The 18,237-nt window shown below is 39.9% G+C and overlaps 1 protein-coding gene across 1 annotated transcript in view; it reads left to right on the forward strand.

Annotated features, from left to right (window-relative positions):
• Positions 1-18,237, forward strand: part of GLUD1 (glutamate dehydrogenase 1) — a 33,926-nt gene that overhangs the window by 13,224 nt on the left and 2,465 nt on the right. The window contains exons 2-10 of the mRNA XM_084845324.1: positions 1,716-1,796; positions 2,835-2,890; positions 3,681-3,744; positions 6,564-6,658; positions 11,349-11,528; positions 13,380-13,517; positions 15,041-15,178; positions 15,304-15,384; positions 16,957-17,080. Of these exons, the coding sequence (XP_084701450.1) occupies positions 1,716-1,796; positions 2,835-2,890; positions 3,681-3,744; positions 6,564-6,658; positions 11,349-11,528; positions 13,380-13,517; positions 15,041-15,178; positions 15,304-15,384; positions 16,957-17,080 (957 nt within the window). The remainder of the gene's footprint in view (positions 1-1,715; positions 1,797-2,834; positions 2,891-3,680; positions 3,745-6,563; positions 6,659-11,348; positions 11,529-13,379; positions 13,518-15,040; positions 15,179-15,303; positions 15,385-16,956; positions 17,081-18,237) is intronic.

Here is an 18,237-nt window from a genome sequence, read left to right on the forward strand (position 1 = left end):
AGATTTAGTCATACTCAGAGTAAAACCATTGAAATAATTGTTAAAAACTAATCATAAACCAATATTAGTTCTTGGCTTATTATTCTGTCTTACTAGGAAAGCAAAAAGCCAGGGATCCTAGTTTGGATGTGACCCAATCAAACCACAGACAGAGGCTTCCTGGTTTGTTTAGCCATTCCTGCTGGTGGGAGGAGCCATGCAGGAACAATCAAGCAGTGTGTACCAGTATGGTTGCTTGTTCCTGATAATCCAGAATTCTGAAGAGTTCTGGCTTATTACATCTGAACTGGGCCAGTCCTGTCTCTAACCTTTTAGAGTTCATTGAGAATATCAACAAGCATGTGGATCAGGGTGATCCGCTAGACATTATGTACTTGGACTTTCAAAAAGGTTTTGACAGAGACCGTCACCAAAGGTTCCTGAACTAACTTAGCAGTCATGGGATAAGGGGATGGGTCATTTTATGAATCAGTAACTCAGGAGTCCCCAACCTTTTTGGACCAGTGGGCACATTTGGGAATTTGATAAACTGCTGCAGGCACCACCACAAAATGGCTCCCATGGAGGATATGGCTAGTTACATAATGGCTGCTGTGGGGGCCTGGCTAGTCAAAAGTGAGCTAAAGTGGTTGGGGAATGGGGGGAGAAATAGTGAGGCTAGAGGTTGGGAGGGAGGGGAAATAGCAAGGTAAAGGAGTAGAGGGGAGAGAAAGAGCAAGGCTAGAGGCTAGAAAGGGAGAGAAAGACTACCTTAACCTTTCCCAAGGTTTTTAATTTAAAAAAAAAATTTAAGAGGTCAGGGAGCAGAAAACTTTGTGGCTGCCATTGAAGGTCCCCATTGGCATTGTGTTAGGATCCTTGCAGTAACTTGTTAAAGAACAGGAAGCAGAATAGGAATGAATGAACAGATGTAAAAAATGGGGTCACCCAGGGTTCTCTATTGGAGCTGGTTCTTTTAAACTTGTTCATAAGTGATCTGAAATTTAGGGGTAAGCAGTGAGGTGACCAATTTTGTGGATGATACCAAATTATTTAGGTAGTTAAAACAGAAAGGGACAGCAAAGAGCTCCAAAAAGATCTCTTCAAACTGGGGATTAAAATAGAAAATGCATTTCAATGTAAATAAGTTAAAGTGATGCACATCGTGGCAAAAAATCTAACTTCACATATAAACTAGTGGGGGTGACTGACTTCTGGGGTTGTGGTGGATAGTTCACTGAAAATGTTGACTCAGTGTGCAGCAGCTTTGACAAGCCATCCACCAACAATCAACATGGTGTGCCTGTATATAAGTGCTTGAATTGGAGTAAGCAAACTGTTGAGCCTGAAACATTGCAAAACAAATGCCAGAACTACAGAGATGTTAACCAGGGTATTGTGGATACGTATGCTGGCGCATATACTTGGGGTTGATTGTGTCAATAAGCTTCTTGCCATACTTACTAATTGCTACTAATTAAGGAAGGAAATTCAGTTCAAGTACTTGGGTAACTACAATGCATACAAATTTGGGGTCTCTTTTATCTGCCTCCATAGAACTGTACAAAATTGGTTGCATGGAGCTTTTCCCAGAGATTCTTTTGCAGTGCTTCCTGCACAAATAACAAACTTGTTCTAAGTCTTTGTGATTTATCTCTGTTTGACATATGAAAAACCTAAGTTACAGTGGCCTACTATGTAACAGTGACTAATGTTGTTCATTGTTTTCTGAACAGGTATTCGTTACAGCACAGAAGTGAGTGTTGATGAAGTGAAAGCTTTGGCTTCTCTAATGACATACAAATGTGCAGTGGTTGGTAAGTAATGCTTATAAAAGAACATACTTACTTGGTCATTGCTGATAATAAATAATAATTTAAGCTGATTCTTAAGGTCATCTTCAAACTTAAGATCTCAAAAGATTGCGTTAAAATACAAGTGGTTTATGAGGGTCTAGAGATACACTTATATAATTAAATTCTTTCAGTTCTCCTGTTTCATTTGTGCTTTTCAGTGAAGCAGTGTTCTGCTAAAGATAAATAGAAATGCAGGTTTAGCAGTGAACTAGTGGGCTGTGATGGAAGTGGAGAGGGTTCATGGGACCAGTAGCATCTTTACTAACTAGCAAGATTTGTAAGGGACAGATTTAGTAGTTCTTGGATTGGTGAATGAGCAAATACTTCCTAAACCAAGACTTGGGGGTTTTTTTAGTTTGTAAAAGAAATAGAACATAAATTCCTGAAACTCCTATTATGTCCTAGACATATCAGTATTAGGCTTGAATACACAGGTGTGTTTTTTAAAAAATGGTGACTTCACGTGAAATTACATCTCTTTCATTATCACTTGAAGAAATCTGGTGCTTCAGGGCCTAAGACAAATTCTTTATTCCCTAAGATAACAAAGTTGGATGTAAGTCCCAATGTATTTTAACCCCACTAGTTTTTCCAGGGCTACTTAAACAGTTAATGTACTCTAAAATTATAAAATACGGACGTCAAATCTGTACATTGTGTTTAAACCACACTTGATCTGTATACATGTGTTCTTCCTAGGGAGAGGTTAGGAATGGGCCTTGGGCTCCTGCAGTGTTACTGCTGCTCTCTCTACCATGGAGGAGATGATCCAACTGAAAAGTAGATTTGGAATCTGTGGAGACTGACCTTGTTTGAGCAGAATTCCATTTTTCACTTTCTAGGTCTTATCTCCGTATCTTTGTAATTAATGTCAATGTAAAAACACCAAATAACATTGGCAGTGACTCGTTATATATATATTTCTGTTCACCATCAGTCACTCTTATTCTGTATTCTTGTCAATGGTTTTTTAAATATGAACTTTTTTTTTTTTTCCAGATGTGCCATTCGGTGGTGCAAAGGCTGGTGTTAAGATCAATCCTAGGAATTATACAGTAAGTCCAAACTCTCCAGAAATCTGTTTTTAACAAGCATGTTTAGGTTGGCAGATTTGAAAAGATATTCCGCCATAGGAGGACAGTAGTAATTGTGGGGTAGAATTCTGCACTCTGTACCTTCTTGACATGGAAAGATTAAACAAAACCAGAGTATTCAAACCTAAGATTTGGCAACAAGTAGGTGGCTTAGAGTCTCCTGTGTAAAAGTTTACACTTCTTAATATTGCTTGTTTCCAAGGGTCCGCAAATTTTGGCTGGCCTTGTTAGCCAAACAGTTGCTTAAATTTCCCTGACCTTGCTGTGTTCCTCAAGCTTATTGCAAGATGAGGAACAATCCCATGCTTCCCTCTCCTGCTCCAAGCTTGAAGCTGGGGAGAGAGGTGAGATCATTCTTGCAATTGTACTGTGCTTCTGAGATGTTTGCGATGCCTCCGAAGAGTGGGGTGAAAAACAGCTCTAACCCTCCTCTCCAGCTTGGAGGTGGAAGAGTTCATCCCTGAAGTTGCACTGCACTTCTGTAGTGCATCTGAAGTACAATATTTTAAAAAATTATTATTTAATGTATTTCTTAGCTCCCTTTCACAACGGTAGTCTTCCCAACTGTGGGGATGACAGGCTGCCACAAACTGAGTTGTTGCAATGTGACTAAGACTAGATAGGCAGATGGGATAGAAACACACAAGTATTGTGAAATCATATATTTTTCTTGGTAAAACCATAACAAATAATATTTTATTATAATGGTTGATGTCTAGTGACTTGGACCTTAACTGTTTTTTTGTTATAGGATAATGAATTGGAAAAAATCACAAGACGTTTTACCATAGAACTAGCAAAGAAAGGCTTTATCGGTATGTAATGTGGAATTGTTATGTTTTCTTTATTCCAACAAATCTGTAAAGTTATACGCCTGTGTCTAGCTTGTACCGCTTCTGATTGCAGGCTCATGTGATCAAATGCTTCTCTATTCAATAAATTACCTCCACATCAAAAACTATGTTGAGGCCAAGAGTTCTAGCTTGGCTTTTCCTCTGTCCTGCTTATGTGCAGAGCATTCTTGTGTATGAAATAGCATCCAGTCATATGAGGAGCTACCTGTTGTAGTCTGAAGTGGTATAGCCCAGACACAGGTTTATGAAGTTGGACTTGCCAGTTACCGCTTTCCAGCAACTTTGTAGCTGAACAGGACATTGACTAGAATCTCACACATCATACCCAATGCTATATATGCCAGCCTGCATATTTCTTATACAATAAAAACTAATTTAGTAACTTCCCCAGTATTCTGAGGAATGTGGAAATGTTTAACACTTGCTGTGAACAGTGATGCATTTTATGCAGGAACCTTTGAATTGCCATTCTGAATTAGATGAGTTGTCCCCCTTGCTTGGCATTCCATCTGATGACAGTGACCCTACAAATGCCTCAGGAACCTTCACAACCAGAGCTTAATGGCACCATCAGTCTGCTATTGGTGATACCTGGCATCTAATGTAATATTGGAAAGATGATGTACTTAATGTTCTAGCACAGCCTTTCCCTATCTTCAGTCCCCAGATGTCAGACTACAACCCCAAGCATCCCCAGCCAGCATATCCGATGGTCAGGGATAATGGGATTTGGCATCCAACAAGATTAGGAGGCTTAAGGTTGGAAAGACTGGTCTATTTGCTATTGACATACAGGCCAGGATCCAAAGAAGTGCATGACTAGTTACATGTGCATTAGGCAGGCTCTCAAATAGCAACCTCCTATGCTGCATGACAAACTTGTTTTGAAATGGCAAGGAGTTTCATACATTGTTTGATGTGGCATGGTCCACCATTCAAAAGGGAAAAAAGTTTTTAAAAATTACACTGGGCACATCCAAGACTGTAGACATGCCTAAAGTAGCTCTTTGGATTCTGGCCATTGTCTCTATACGCACGCACGCATGCACACACACTTTTAAAGGATTTAATTCTAATTAACTTAATATCTAGTGGCACTTGATCTATAGCTTGATTATGCATAGTGGATATCAGCTTTTGTGTTAAACTAGTTTAACCGTTTCAGTAGTTGTCTGAATTCATGTTTTCAGAGTAAGTTTCTCTCTGCCCCTGCTTCTATAAAAGTATATAAATACTTGGATCCGAAGATAAATTAACTTAAGGAAGTTCATGGAAGGAAAGTTCTTGCCCCTTCATTCCCCCGTAGCTACTACCTGTGCCTCCTGAAAAGCCTCTCCATGGGATTGGGCCAAGCATCCTCCTCATCAGTCTTGGATGGGATGGGATTTGGGAGGGCTGCTGGGGAGAAAGGGGGATGGGAAACTTTTTCCCATGAACTTCCTTAAGTTAATTTGGGATCCAAGCTAATATCTTTGTGTCTATCTCCCCTCCAACTTTTTTCTAAGTGAAAACCAGATGGTCTTTCTTTAATGGTATTTCTTTAAAACAAGAGTGAGAAGCCTCTGTACTCCTGGGGAGGCAGTTCATCTCTCCACTTTAGCCCAAGGGCCCATGGTGTATTTTGCGCATCCCTTCTCTCTCCACCCACCCGTAGGTGGGCACTCTACAATAAAGACAATATAACCTTACCAGTAACAGGGCTTTACAGTGTGGTCCTAAAGATGAGATAAAATTGCTTCATGGTTCAGTTCCAGTTGCTGGATGTTGGCATTCCCCAGTTGCTTTTTTATGTATTCTTAAGATCTACCCAGTAGCTAACACCTATGTAAATTTAGCAGTATAGCTTTTCTAAAACTGGTGAGTTTGACATTCAGTGCAGGTTTACTACTACCCTGTTAGCTTTTCATCCTGGTCAAAGTTGAGGCGATATCAAAGGAAGCTGAGGAAGGAAATGGAAGCTCCACCTCATAGCAACCCAAAAACAAAGTTTTGTAATAGTCCTCCAAAATGAGCGTTGGATGCCAGGGACAGCTATCTTATACTGTGTTTTCCAGCCTTTATAACACCCCTTAGAACTTGCAGTCATGCTCGACTTATTTTGTTCCCCTTTTTGTGATACGTCTCCCAGAACATTTGGAGCAGTTTCTCATAAGCAGAAACCACTCTGTGAAAAGAACTTCACCTTGTCTCCACATGCAGAGTAGTGCAAAGAACTCAATTGCTTCTGCTGTTATCTAAAAGGAAAATACGTCTAGAAATGAATCTCTTTGCCTTGTTTTGCTGTTTAAAGATTTTTTTTCAGGAACACTCTATACAGTGATTTTTAAACCATGCACCAGTAATCCTCAGTGCACTTTCATACAGAAACCTTGATGAAAATTTGAAGGAAGTGCTAAAGGCCTTTTTTCAGAGCAAACTGACACACACTCACATACTCAACCTGGTCCTGAATAGTGGTGAAATAGCATGCACAAACATAGCAATGCTTCCACTTTCCCTTCACCTTCCACTTCTGTTGCTGGATGATACAGTGCACATGCATTGATGTTCAGGAGGAATTCTAATTCAGAAGCCTTTCAAGCAGCCTCCAAAATGTGGCTGCATTGTAAGAAATTTTGATGGTTCATAAAGAATAAATCAGCATAGTAGTTCACAAAACAGTTCAAGAGGCACCATGTTATTTGACCACTAAGTTTTTATGTTCTCACTTCAGCAGCTGTAAATGCAGATAATCGGTACTGGCATTCAAATTGTGTTAATGGTCTTAATCTTGCCAACAGGGCCTGGTGTTGATGTGCCAGCTCCTGACATGAGCACAGGTGAGAGGGAGATGTCCTGGATTGCAGACACCTATGCCAACACCATAGGACACTATGTGAGTTCTGAGTGAAAGTGCATGCTTGGCCTAGGCGAAATTAACCAACACTTTCTGTCAGTTGTGCAAAATCTACTATTTCCGTAATCTCAAAGGTTTAGCGCCACTGTAATAGGTACTCTTATATGTACCTATTATATGTACAATGCAAAAGACTTGCCTTGCATTGTAACAGGCATACAGCCCAATCCTGTCCTTGTCTGCTTGTAAGTAAGTTGCACTGTTCTATAAATCTTACTCCCAAGTATGTATAGATAGGATTGCAACCTTAGTTCGGAACGTGCAAAACAGGCAAAATCTGCATCATAAAACAATTATAATCCCCTCACTTCAGTAAATAATTGGTCTGTTACTTAATTCTAAGATTGTGAGGTTTCAAAAAATGAGGGCTCCGTCACACATTATAGAGGCTAGCAGATATACCTTCTATAAACTACAAAATACCTACAATGTTTCCATAATATGCAGGCCATACTTCACTTTGACTGCATGTACACACAAGGACTGGGGGCCAGTTGCAGCTCCCAACAGCATGTACACATGATGGTGGATTCCATCCCCCCAAAACGTGACTGTTGTGTTATAAAATACACTGTGGGTACATGCAGTATATAATCATGTACCTGCTATTCCTTAATGCAGGGGTAGTTAACATGGTGCCCATGGGCACCAACTGGACACCTTTCTTGGCACCAACCAAGGTACCCTGCCCCTCCCACTTCTTTTAATTAACACATTTTCTTCTGGGCAGCTGGGGTTGCTGTGAAATCGGTTTCTATTGTTGCTGAAAACTGGGTTTAAAGGAGTTCAGTGTGTTGGGGCTCAGACCTCACCTCTGCCTTGAAGAAACAGTGTCTTTTTGGACAGTTTACTTATCCTTTGCCTCACCTCACATACCATTGCACCCATTTTGTGGTGGTGCCCAGGACAGTTTCTCAAATTGCCAAATGTTAGGCAAGGCCCAAAAGATTTGCCTACCCCTGCTGTAATGTATCAGCTAAAAGTAGTATGTTAAGGAAAAGGCTACGCTGAACTCTGTTCCCTTGTATGCTAGTTGTGCATATGCAGAGTCCTTTAGATATATTAATCATAAAGTGATGGCCATGCACATGTGATCTAGGCCTCTAATCTACTCATTCACAGAGGAGAGGCAGTATCAAATAAACTTCTTTTTTTGGTGTTTTTAAGTTAAGACCTTTTGCTACATAGTTTAGTTCAGGGCTGGGTAGACCACATTTGTGGGATGTCCTTTTTTTTTTCTTTTTTTTTGCCAGAACCCCTAGATCCAACATTCAGAACTAGTCAGAAAATGGAAGCTAGGTTCTGGGGAAGAAATCTTACCAGTGATGGTGGAAGACTTATGCTTGAGAACTTGTCTAGCTGCTGCTTGTTGGAATAGATAGTACTGGTCTAGATGGACCATTGGTTCAAAGCAGTGTGAAGACATTCATATATGTAGTTCATATATAGCACAATTGGTGTTAGACTTATATCTTTGAATAGAAAAAATAATCATGTTTATGAGATGCTATGCAGGACTGTTCTACTTGCCAATTTTGATTTAACAATTGCTCATCTCTAAATAACAAGACATGCAGGAAAGCATGACTATGCATCTTGGCAGAGCAAGTTCAAGCTCCCTGTCAGGATTTACCACAACTGTGGGCAGTGTTTTCTTCAGGATACAGCAGGCTAGCCTTTGAGAACTCTCCATTATTCATGAATGGAGAAGCTGTTGAATAATTCTACAGCTCCTTTTGCTAGATTGCTCTGAGTTAGCATTTTGCTTGTTCAGGGTTACTATGGAAACCATTTCCTGAGTAACTTCTTCACTGAAGCTACACACTTCTATCTCTTATATTAAATTCATGCTTTTTTGTCAGCTTGGGTGGCAAAGCACTGAAGATTCAACTAACCTCATATCTGAAGTACAAAGCAATTATATGTGTCAAGACTTTAAATCTTTCTTGGCCAACAAGCATGTTGTAATGAAGAGTAAATTTTAATGCAGCAAACTAGTTAGTATTCGGGTCAGTAAGCCAATGCTTCTGTACAGCTCCCCCCCTTATTTGCAACTCAAAACACTGCTTTTTAAGAGTTGTGTTTTTCTGGGGTGTGCTTGTATGCTGGTTAAATCTCAACTTAGTTCAGAATTCATTGCAAGGTTTCACATTTTAAAGCATCAGCTGGAAATTCTTTAGCTCGGTTGTTATGGTTTCACGCTGTATATTATCCTAAAAGAATTAATCTGAAACTTGGTGCACTAGTGCAGCCTAATTGAATTGTAAATCCAGTTAACTTTATTTGCACAAGAATTTCTTAAGTTTATGGAGCAACTGTGTGACAATGAACCTTATGTAATTAAGGTGAGAAATCTTAGCTTTGTAGTTTCGCATTAACTTTATTGTACTTTGCTTGCATGCCTATGCATTTGTGGAAGATTTTTGTGGCATTCAAAAGAGTTGTAACAAATAAGTGTTGGTACGATAGATCATTACTTATTCAAGTAGAATTTTGTGACATTCTGTTAGGAAGTGAGTTATATCAAGATTCATTAAACAGTTGCTGTTTAATTTCCCTTTTCCCAAAATATGACCATTTCCCTTTTCCCAAAACATGACAGTTGCAAGGCAATGGATTCATAATCCTAGATACAGTTTCTGTGTGTGAGAGAGAAATGAGAGGAAAAACTCAAATGCTTAGTTGTGTATAGAGCATGTTGTACGAGACAGCAAAAGAAAATAGTTTAAAGCTATGAGTCAGATGTTCCAAGGACAAGGTGTAGCAGGAGGAAGAAAGCATTCAAAATTTTAAAGGGTTTCTGTAAAAAGTAAATTAAAGATGAAGCAGTTGTAAAATGCAGAGAAAGGTTTATTGATGGGAGAAGTTCAAAGTTGTCCAGAGCACTGGTGAGAATGGGAATAGGCTCCCCTTCTGGCATTGTTATTATAATGCTGTCTGATCACAAAGCAAGTTGAACTGCATGTTTTAGAAGTGGACAGGGAACTTGACACAACACTGCCATTTTTGGCAATAGTTCCATGTTTCTGATTTGCGTAGTTCATGCTTTGTTTAAAGGATACAAATGTGTGCAAAACTAGAAACTAGCCAGCCTACTTCTCCATTTTGCTTTTGATGAGGGAGCAGTGAAACATGATTCAACTGTTTCAAAGGCATGAGGGAAGCAGAAGCTGAAAAAAAGATACGAAACAAAGAGGTGAAAACTGTCTAGCTAGTGTATAAAAAGTATATAACTTGCTGTTTATAGGCTTGGATATCTACACAGACTTTTAACAAGTTGAAGGATTGTACTGATTGTTTTCAAATAATTGTATTAGTTCTACATTCCTATTTCCAGATTATTTTAAAAGTGATTAAACAGCTTTAGCTGTAAACTGCCTATAGAGTTTTCATATCCTCTTATGTGTTAGTGCAGAGCATTCAAAGTATATCCAGAGCGGATAATATTTTAAGCAGAGTTAATTGAGATTTCTTAAATTCTCATCTAAGCTTGTTTTAAATGAAACTTAGAGCAGTTAGCCAATCTAGGCTTAACATAGTATTTAAAATATTTGAATCAATAAGTGAACCGTTGCCAAACTGTTTCATTGTGACTATGAACTACACAAGGCACATTCCACGCAGCTCCCATAAATTTAAGGAGTGGAATGCCAGGTGATATCCCACAGCTGCTTCCTGGAAGGTGTGGTGCCATATGAGAGGGGGCAGTGCCATTACATAATCCTCATACTTGGCCTCTATATTTCAAATGCAACTGGAATGATATAGGATTGTGAACATGGATCATTCAGCCCAGGTTTTATTATATTAAATATAATAAAATATATTATTATATTTAATAGCAACATAAGAACTTGCTATTAAATATAAGAACGTGAGAATTGCCTTAGTGAATCGGATCAGGATCTATGAAGTCCAGTGTTTGGTTTCTGATGGCCATCAGCCAAAACAGGGTATGAAGGAAGTGGCTGTCCTCTATTACATATCAGGTGCTGGTATTCAGAGGTATGCTGCCTGTGTACATGGAGGTTCCCTTTAGCTAATAACCATCGATAGACTTATCCTTTGTAATTGCTTTTCATCTAAACTAGAGGTCATCATCAACTCTTATATCCTAAGGCATGCGAATTAGTTCTGTGTACAAAAATATTTGACTTGAGGCTGTGATGTAAATATAGCAGTTTTTATATATTAAGAACATGATGCTGGCTAGGGATGCAATTGGCATGATTATTAGGGAGCAAATGGCATTTGTGATCCATTCAACACTTTGGTGTACTTATTCCTGGAAATCATTGTTGGAAGTCATTCTTTGTCAGGGAAATCATGTTGTGAACTGACTACACAATGACATAATATCTAATTAAAATCGATTTTAAAATATGTCGAGGTGAACTTGAAATTAAAGTAATTCAGTAACTGTCCTGATGGGCAGTTATATCAGTATTTCTGTTAATCATGCCACATGCCTTCTGGCTTGACAGCAGGTCCTTGTGACATTCTGTGTCATGCAAATGTCTATAATTTAGTGGATGCACAGTACTGTGGCAAATTGAGCTAGTTTAGGGGAGCAGTAGCTAGATGTCTTAACTCCAGTGAAGCTAGAACTCATTAGGAGGAATCATTTTCCATAGAAAAATCTAACTAAGCTTTCTTAATTATTTTACAGGATATTAATGCTCATGCCTGTGTCACGGGAAAGCCAATCAGCCAAGGTGGTATACATGGTCGTATATCTGCCACAGGCCGTGGTGTCTTCCATGGAATTGAGAACTTCATTAATGAAGCATCATATATGAGCCTCTTGGGAATGACTCCAGGATTTGGGGATAAGACATTTGCTATCCAGGTACTTTGTTTAGAACAATAATCAAGTTGGGGAGGAAGGCTGGAAATATACCTGTCTTCAAACTTTTATCAGTTAAATGTAACAATAAATTTTTATTCTTCAGTTACTCTTCAGGTAAGAAACATCTCTTATACTTTAGCCAACTTAAGTCTATGGTGAATGTTGTGGCTTGGTCTTTAATTTTTAGACATACATGCCAGCCAGGTGTTTTTAGGGACTTCCGCAAAGCTTTACATGCATTTCCTAGTGCATTAATAGGATTTTACCAAAACAGGAATACCCTACATATAACCAGAGGTGGTTAAAGCCTGAAGGAATACTGGTCTGTACTTGTCTACAGAAATTGTAGGTGCTTTATAAAGAAAAATAATAGGCCAAATCTACACAATCTCTGCATCCCAATTTTGAGGCATCTCAACTATGCAAGCTGGGACTACTTGGATTGCCCTCTATATATAAATAGGCCCCTTATGTTAAAGTGACATCCAACATGGGGGGAGTTAGATGGGGGTTGGGTGAGCAAGCAGTATGGCTGGCAGGCCCAGTTTCCCCACTCCATTCATAGGTGTTGTGTTGTCTGCATAGGCTGAAAGTAGGCTACAACAACAAGTGTACTTCTGATCGGGGATGTCGGAGAAGTCTGCAGCAGATTCAGATGAGTTTGGATTTCTATGAATCCAACCTGCAGATTTCACAGCAAACCAGCTTTTTTAAAAAAATCAGGCAGATTCTGCGGACTTGCAGACTAGTTCTTCACTTTGGGGGAGTATTTGCACTAATTCACATTAGTGCAAGTGCACATTAGAGCAAGTAGAATGACATTCTGGTAAAAAATAAATCTGAATCCATCAATGAGGAGTTGATGGAATGAAAAACGTGTGATAATCTGCAAAACATAGATAGAACTGATTTAACAAAATTGGTGCATCCCTCCTTTTGATACATGTCTGTTAGTCTGAGGGTTTTTAATCTTCTCCAGATACCTAGGCTGGAGTTCATAACCTAGAATTTGGATTGTTTGCTGGAATGTTATATTTGGAGCAATATAGTGTCAAAATTTAGGGTTATTAAAACTGACAGTTGCTACTACTAAAATTGTACTAATGAGGGATTGCCTGTTAATCAGGGAGCTGAGAGAGGAATGCTGACTTGAGTGAAAACAAAAGGATGCTAATGCTGCCATTGTCTCGACTGCTTATGTTGGCAGTGCTGAAATGGGATGGGCCTGTGCCCAACCAAACTTAAAATAGTAAACTCAAATCTTGGCTCAAAAAAGCAGAAAAATAATGAAGGGGAAATGGAGATGTAGGGTACCTCTGCCCTCAAGAGGGTTCTTTTTGTTTCAGTTTCTTCTGAAGTAACTGACTTGAAGATTTGTTGAAACAGCACCTAGTTCTTTAGAATGGGATGTACTGACTGCTGTACTAATGCAATTTTATGTGGATTGCAAGTAGATATTCTGGTACAAATATCTAGAATTGGACTCCAAAACTATATAAATATTCCTCAGGGAGAATTCAGCCCCCCTTTCCTCCAGCTTAAGGAGTTAAGTGTCAGTGACCCAAAGCATTGGGTGATGGAACAGAAATATATATTCTTTATATTTAATAACTTTTATGAAAACGAAGTGTTTCGTTATAATTGGAGGGTGGTGATAGTGAAATCTTGCATTGTTCTCCTTAAGTGATGAACTCAAGCCAAATGAGATTCTTATGCCACTGATACTACAGGTCATGCCATATGCATTGTGTACAGGTTGCCTGCTAACCAGCAAAGGTATTGATCTCTCCAGTTCGTTTGTGTAGTGGTTTTGAGCTATGTTAAATCTAATTTTCTTCTCCTTTTAAACAGGGATTTGGCAATGTAGGTTTGCATTCTATGAGGTATCTTCATCGCTATGGTGCAAAATGTGTTGCCATTGGAGAAAAGGATGGTGCTATCTGGAATCCTGATGGACTTGACCCGAAGGAGCTGGAAGATTACAAATTGGTATGAAAAAATTAATATGGAAGGTATTACATAGGACATTTAACACCTGTTGTGATCAACACAACTGAAACAGGACTAGGCTAGGTTGAATTATGCTAAGCTATTGCACTGATTTGGCTTCCTGACTTGTAGAGACGTTAAATGGTTCTATACATAGGGTAGGAGTACTTTGCACATGCAGACTTTCTGTTTTAAGAGGTTTGCTTGTATTTCTTAGCTATTCAGGCAAGAAACGCTTATGTATTAGCTTGTCGGTTAGAATTTTGTCTCTGTGGTAGAGTACAGTCTTAAGAGTTGGGAAATGACATTCAGTAGCAAAAGTTACTTTATATTGAATGGCAGTGAAGGAACATTTCCTGCTAAAATATGCCCAGTTACCTTAATGCTTGACCCTGCCCAATGCTGCTAGAAAATGCAACAAAGAATCATTAAAAAACTGAGACTACCTGGGATTCATAGCATGCCTATCAAATTTTACTGCAATGGGTTGGATCCAGATTTAGACGGGTACAACTGGGCTGGCGGAAGTGGATTTCTTGTCCCTTCTTCCCCATGGCAGCCCCTCCAGCTCCCTGAAAATGATATACAGGGGCCCTTGCTGAATCAGGTGAGCTGTGGTGCACCGGAGAGGAGGATCCCTGAAAATTGGACAGAGGCACCTTCTGTGAGCCTTCCATCCACTAAAGGCAGATCCTAGATCCAACCCAGGGTTGTTCATCCTATATAGTAATTCATTCTCTTGAGTGTGGATCCCTATGTAGGTAAAACAGCACCTTCCACACACAAGAAGGTGATATCAGCAGGCTTGATGGATCCCCAGGGTTTGCAGAAGTATAAAAAACTTTTAAGAAAAAAAACTGAAGGGGAAGGAATCCCAAAACAGCACAGTGAGACTGAGTATGCTCTGTGTGCTTGGAATGCTCAGTGTTGGGGTGGAAAACCTGGGGGAGGGGGAATAGAATAGAGTATTCTGAAAGAGGATATAGCTGGCCCAAACTCTGAGCAGGAACATTTTGTCGCATATCCCACTTGTATATACGAATAGGAAATGCAAGGTGCTGAACTATGACTGTTATGTAGCCAAAATAGGGCTACTGAGAAACAAGTGGGAGTTATCAGCATGTTTTTCCAAGGTTTTCAGAAGCTAAAAAATTCCTCAGAAAAAACCTTGGTGAGGGGTTGAACCCCAAACCAGTTTGATGAAAGACTGAGCATACTCAGTGGCAACAGAATGTTGAGTGTTGGAGCTAAAATAGGAGACTGGGGGAAAGAGGAAGGGGAGCTGAATGGAGTATTCCAGAAGAGGGCATAGCTGGCTAGAACCAAAGGACTTGACACTGCAACATTTTGTTGCGGGTTCCACTTGTAGACTTGTATTTGGAAAACTATTGCAGTAATTGTAGTTGATTGTATAGTGTTCAAAGAATATAAAATCCTACTAGGATTTTGTTCTTTAAATTGAAACTTCTATTATAGTATAATACATTGTGACAAGACATAAACTTCCCTGTGTATCCAAACAGCAACATGGATCAATTCTCACCTACCCAAATGCACAGCCCCTGGACTGCCACATCCTTGAAGCAGACTGTGACATCCTCATCCCAGCTGCCAGTGAAAAACAGCTAACAAAGGCCAATGCCCACAAAGTCAAAGCAAAAGTAAGAGGAACACATAAACTCAATACTTGATCCAGAAGTTGTGTATTCTCTCCTCTCTCCATAGGCTAATTATGCCATGTTAATGTAAGCTTTTCTGTGCTAACATGTGATACTTTTATTTCCAGATAATTGCTGAAGGTGCTAATGGACCCACAACTCCTGAAGCAGATAAAATTTTCTTGGAAAGGAATATCATGGTTGTTCCAGTAAGCTTTTCTTACATTCACTACAAGCGCTTGCAAAAGCATGTGCTTCCTCCATGCATTCATATCATGCTGACATTTTAGTAGACATTCTTGTTCAAAACTAACACCTGTTTCATAGGCCAAATATTCTTCTGAAAATATGAAAATCAATAGCCAAAATAGTACTAGCCATTCTGAGCCATTGAATTTGATGGCAAATCTCCCATTTATTTTAATGGAGCTGGATTCTACCCACTGAATTTTCATTTTTTCCATGGCAAAAATGGAAAGGAATGTTAATTGGTTGTAGGGAAGCATCACAGCTTTATTCACAGCTGCCATCGCTGCAAATAGGTTAAAAATCTATGGGAATATGTAATTATTCAGTACCTAATATTGACAATTAATTAAATATATTTCGTACAAATAACTTACACATGCACAGATCAGATTTACTCCTGATTCAACTTTCCTTTCCCTTCAGGAGCAAACTTGGTCAGCAGATGACTATACATGTGTACAGGTGTTAAACTCTAGAACAGTAATAGCAAATGATTTATGGAAGATGGTAGTGGATGGCTGGGGTAACAAGGGCAGGGAGTGTAGGAGATGGCACCCTTGGCACAAACCCCACTTCTGCTTCACCCACAGTTGCATGCTTTCAAAGCTCAAAGAGCCCTTCGCTTCAGTTTAAGGGGAGAGGACTTGGCTGCATTCCTGTCCTCCTTGCTGTATCTTGGCTTGGGGAGCAGTGAGAGAGTCCTCCTTGGCCACTGCCAGCTCACCCTAAACCATCACAAGCAGGCATAGTAGCTCTGTGGCTCCTCCCTCAAGCTTGTGAGACACTGAGGTCTTGACAGCCCAGTTGCCTTGGTCAGGGGTGGGCAGAAGGTAGGTCTAGATGTTTTGGACGAACTCCCAGAAGCCTCTGCCCGCATAGCCACTGGTCAGGAAATGTGCTTAGGAGTGAATTTAGAATGAGTTCACACTTTATGTGATTGACGCAGTTGCATTTACTGCTTGATAATCTGAATGGCTGAAATGGCTATAACAGGTGCAAAAATCCAAAAAGCCACTGACATCTAAAATACTGGGTCTGGTGACTGGTACCTAGAATGCTAATAGAACATGGAGGTGGCTTCTCCTCCTGCCTTGTCCGCTACTGTTTGTAGGACCTGGCTGCTGCCGCCTTAACTCCCACTTCATTCTTTCTCAGCTCAGTCAGCTCCCTCAGCCTCATCCCCACTCCACTTTAAGTGCAGTTTGGCTTACAAGCTGTCAAGTGTGGTGGAGATAGCCACAAAGATCCTTACCTGTTGTTACCCAGCAACTGGATCCAAACTGAAGTGTGATATACCTATCAGTGTTGGTTAACATTTATCATTTGTAATAGCTGTCACTGAAACTTCGTTTTTCAACAGCTTAGTCTTTCATTTTAGAAATGCTGTACACACCAAGAGTTAGTGACGATAGTAATTTCTCTTCTGCTGTTTAAATGTACTTTTCCAAATTACTGTTTTTGCAATTTTGAAGTGGGATTGTCTATTATGTGCTTTTCAGTTCCTAACAAACTCTCAATTTTGTCCTGTGCAGGATCTTTATTTAAATGCTGGTGGTGTAACTGTGTCTTATTTTGAATGGTTGAAGAACCTGAACCATGTCAGCTATGGTCGCTTGACCTTTAAATATGAAAGGGACTCGAACTACCACTTGCTAAGTAAGTTTAACAAATTCTATATATTTTACAGAGGCTTAACAAAGAATTAAATTCAATTAAATTAGATTTTTAAGCTAGACAAACCAAGGTAAAGCATGGAGATCTCTAATTCCATCAGTTAGTATATAATCTAAATCCTGACAGGTATAACTTCTAATTTATTCTTCATTGAAAATGGTTGCCCTAAAAAGTCATGGAAATGCAAATTCAGAACCTTGAAAAATGAGACTTTCCATGCTATAATGGAAAGTTTATAGGTATGATACTGGCAATACTAAAAAAGGAAATTTCAGCTTAAAAGTGGAAGTAGATCCATTTTGTGTTAAGGCTTGGCAGAGATTTAAAGGAGAAGTCTTGTGACTTGAACAAAATGTGGCTGTCAACCCTGCAGTCACTTCAGAATTTAGTTATAGCTTGAGTATTATAGCAGTAATGGCAGCTGAGGAAGTAATTTGAGCATAGTATAGAAAACATATTTAGCATTAGATGTAGGAAAGTAGGTGCTTCTGAGAGAGAGTGTGCTAAAATCTGCCTTCTAAGGCTGCAGTCCTATGCATACTGGAGGGAGCAATCCTATGGCCCCCTAGACAGCAGCTAGATAGCCATAGGATGTGATGTTTTCTGGGAACCGATGTCGGAGCCTGTGCTCTGAGGTCGGTTCCTGGAGAACTAACCTCCCCCCGCCTTCCGTGCTGCCTCCGAGGCAGTGCGGAACAGCAAGAGGAGCGTGGAGGGGCTGTAAAGGGGCATGGCTCGGGGTGTTCCGGGGTGGGGAGAGCAGAAATGCCTGTACGACACATCTAATGTGTCATACAGTAGCCTTCTTCCCCACTCCGTGTTCCCGTGGCTGGGCACCTCCAATCGGCTGTCTATCCAAAAAAGCAGGGCAGGAGAAGTGCGGAGGGAATGATCCCCTCCGTGCTTCTCCTGCCTTTCTTTGGATAGGCGGTTGCCTACGAGTTCGGAGGCGGCCGCTTATCTAGTTAGGATGCCGTTCTTACTTACCAAAGAATAGTAATTGCCATTGAGCACAGTGGGATTTGCTTCTCAATAAACATGCATAATAGGAGTGGGCTGTAAATGTCAAAACTGAAACTTTGTCTTCAAGGGTTGAATCCAGACTTATTTATACTTAAAGTAGTTCCATTGAAATCAGT

The sequence above is a fragment of the Heloderma suspectum genome, chromosome 3, assembly GCF_057233095.1.
Source record: "Heloderma suspectum isolate Gila_16-S chromosome 3, 16-S_ref, whole genome shotgun sequence".
NCBI classification, from domain to species: Eukaryota; Metazoa; Chordata; class Lepidosauria; order Squamata; family Helodermatidae; genus Heloderma; species Heloderma suspectum.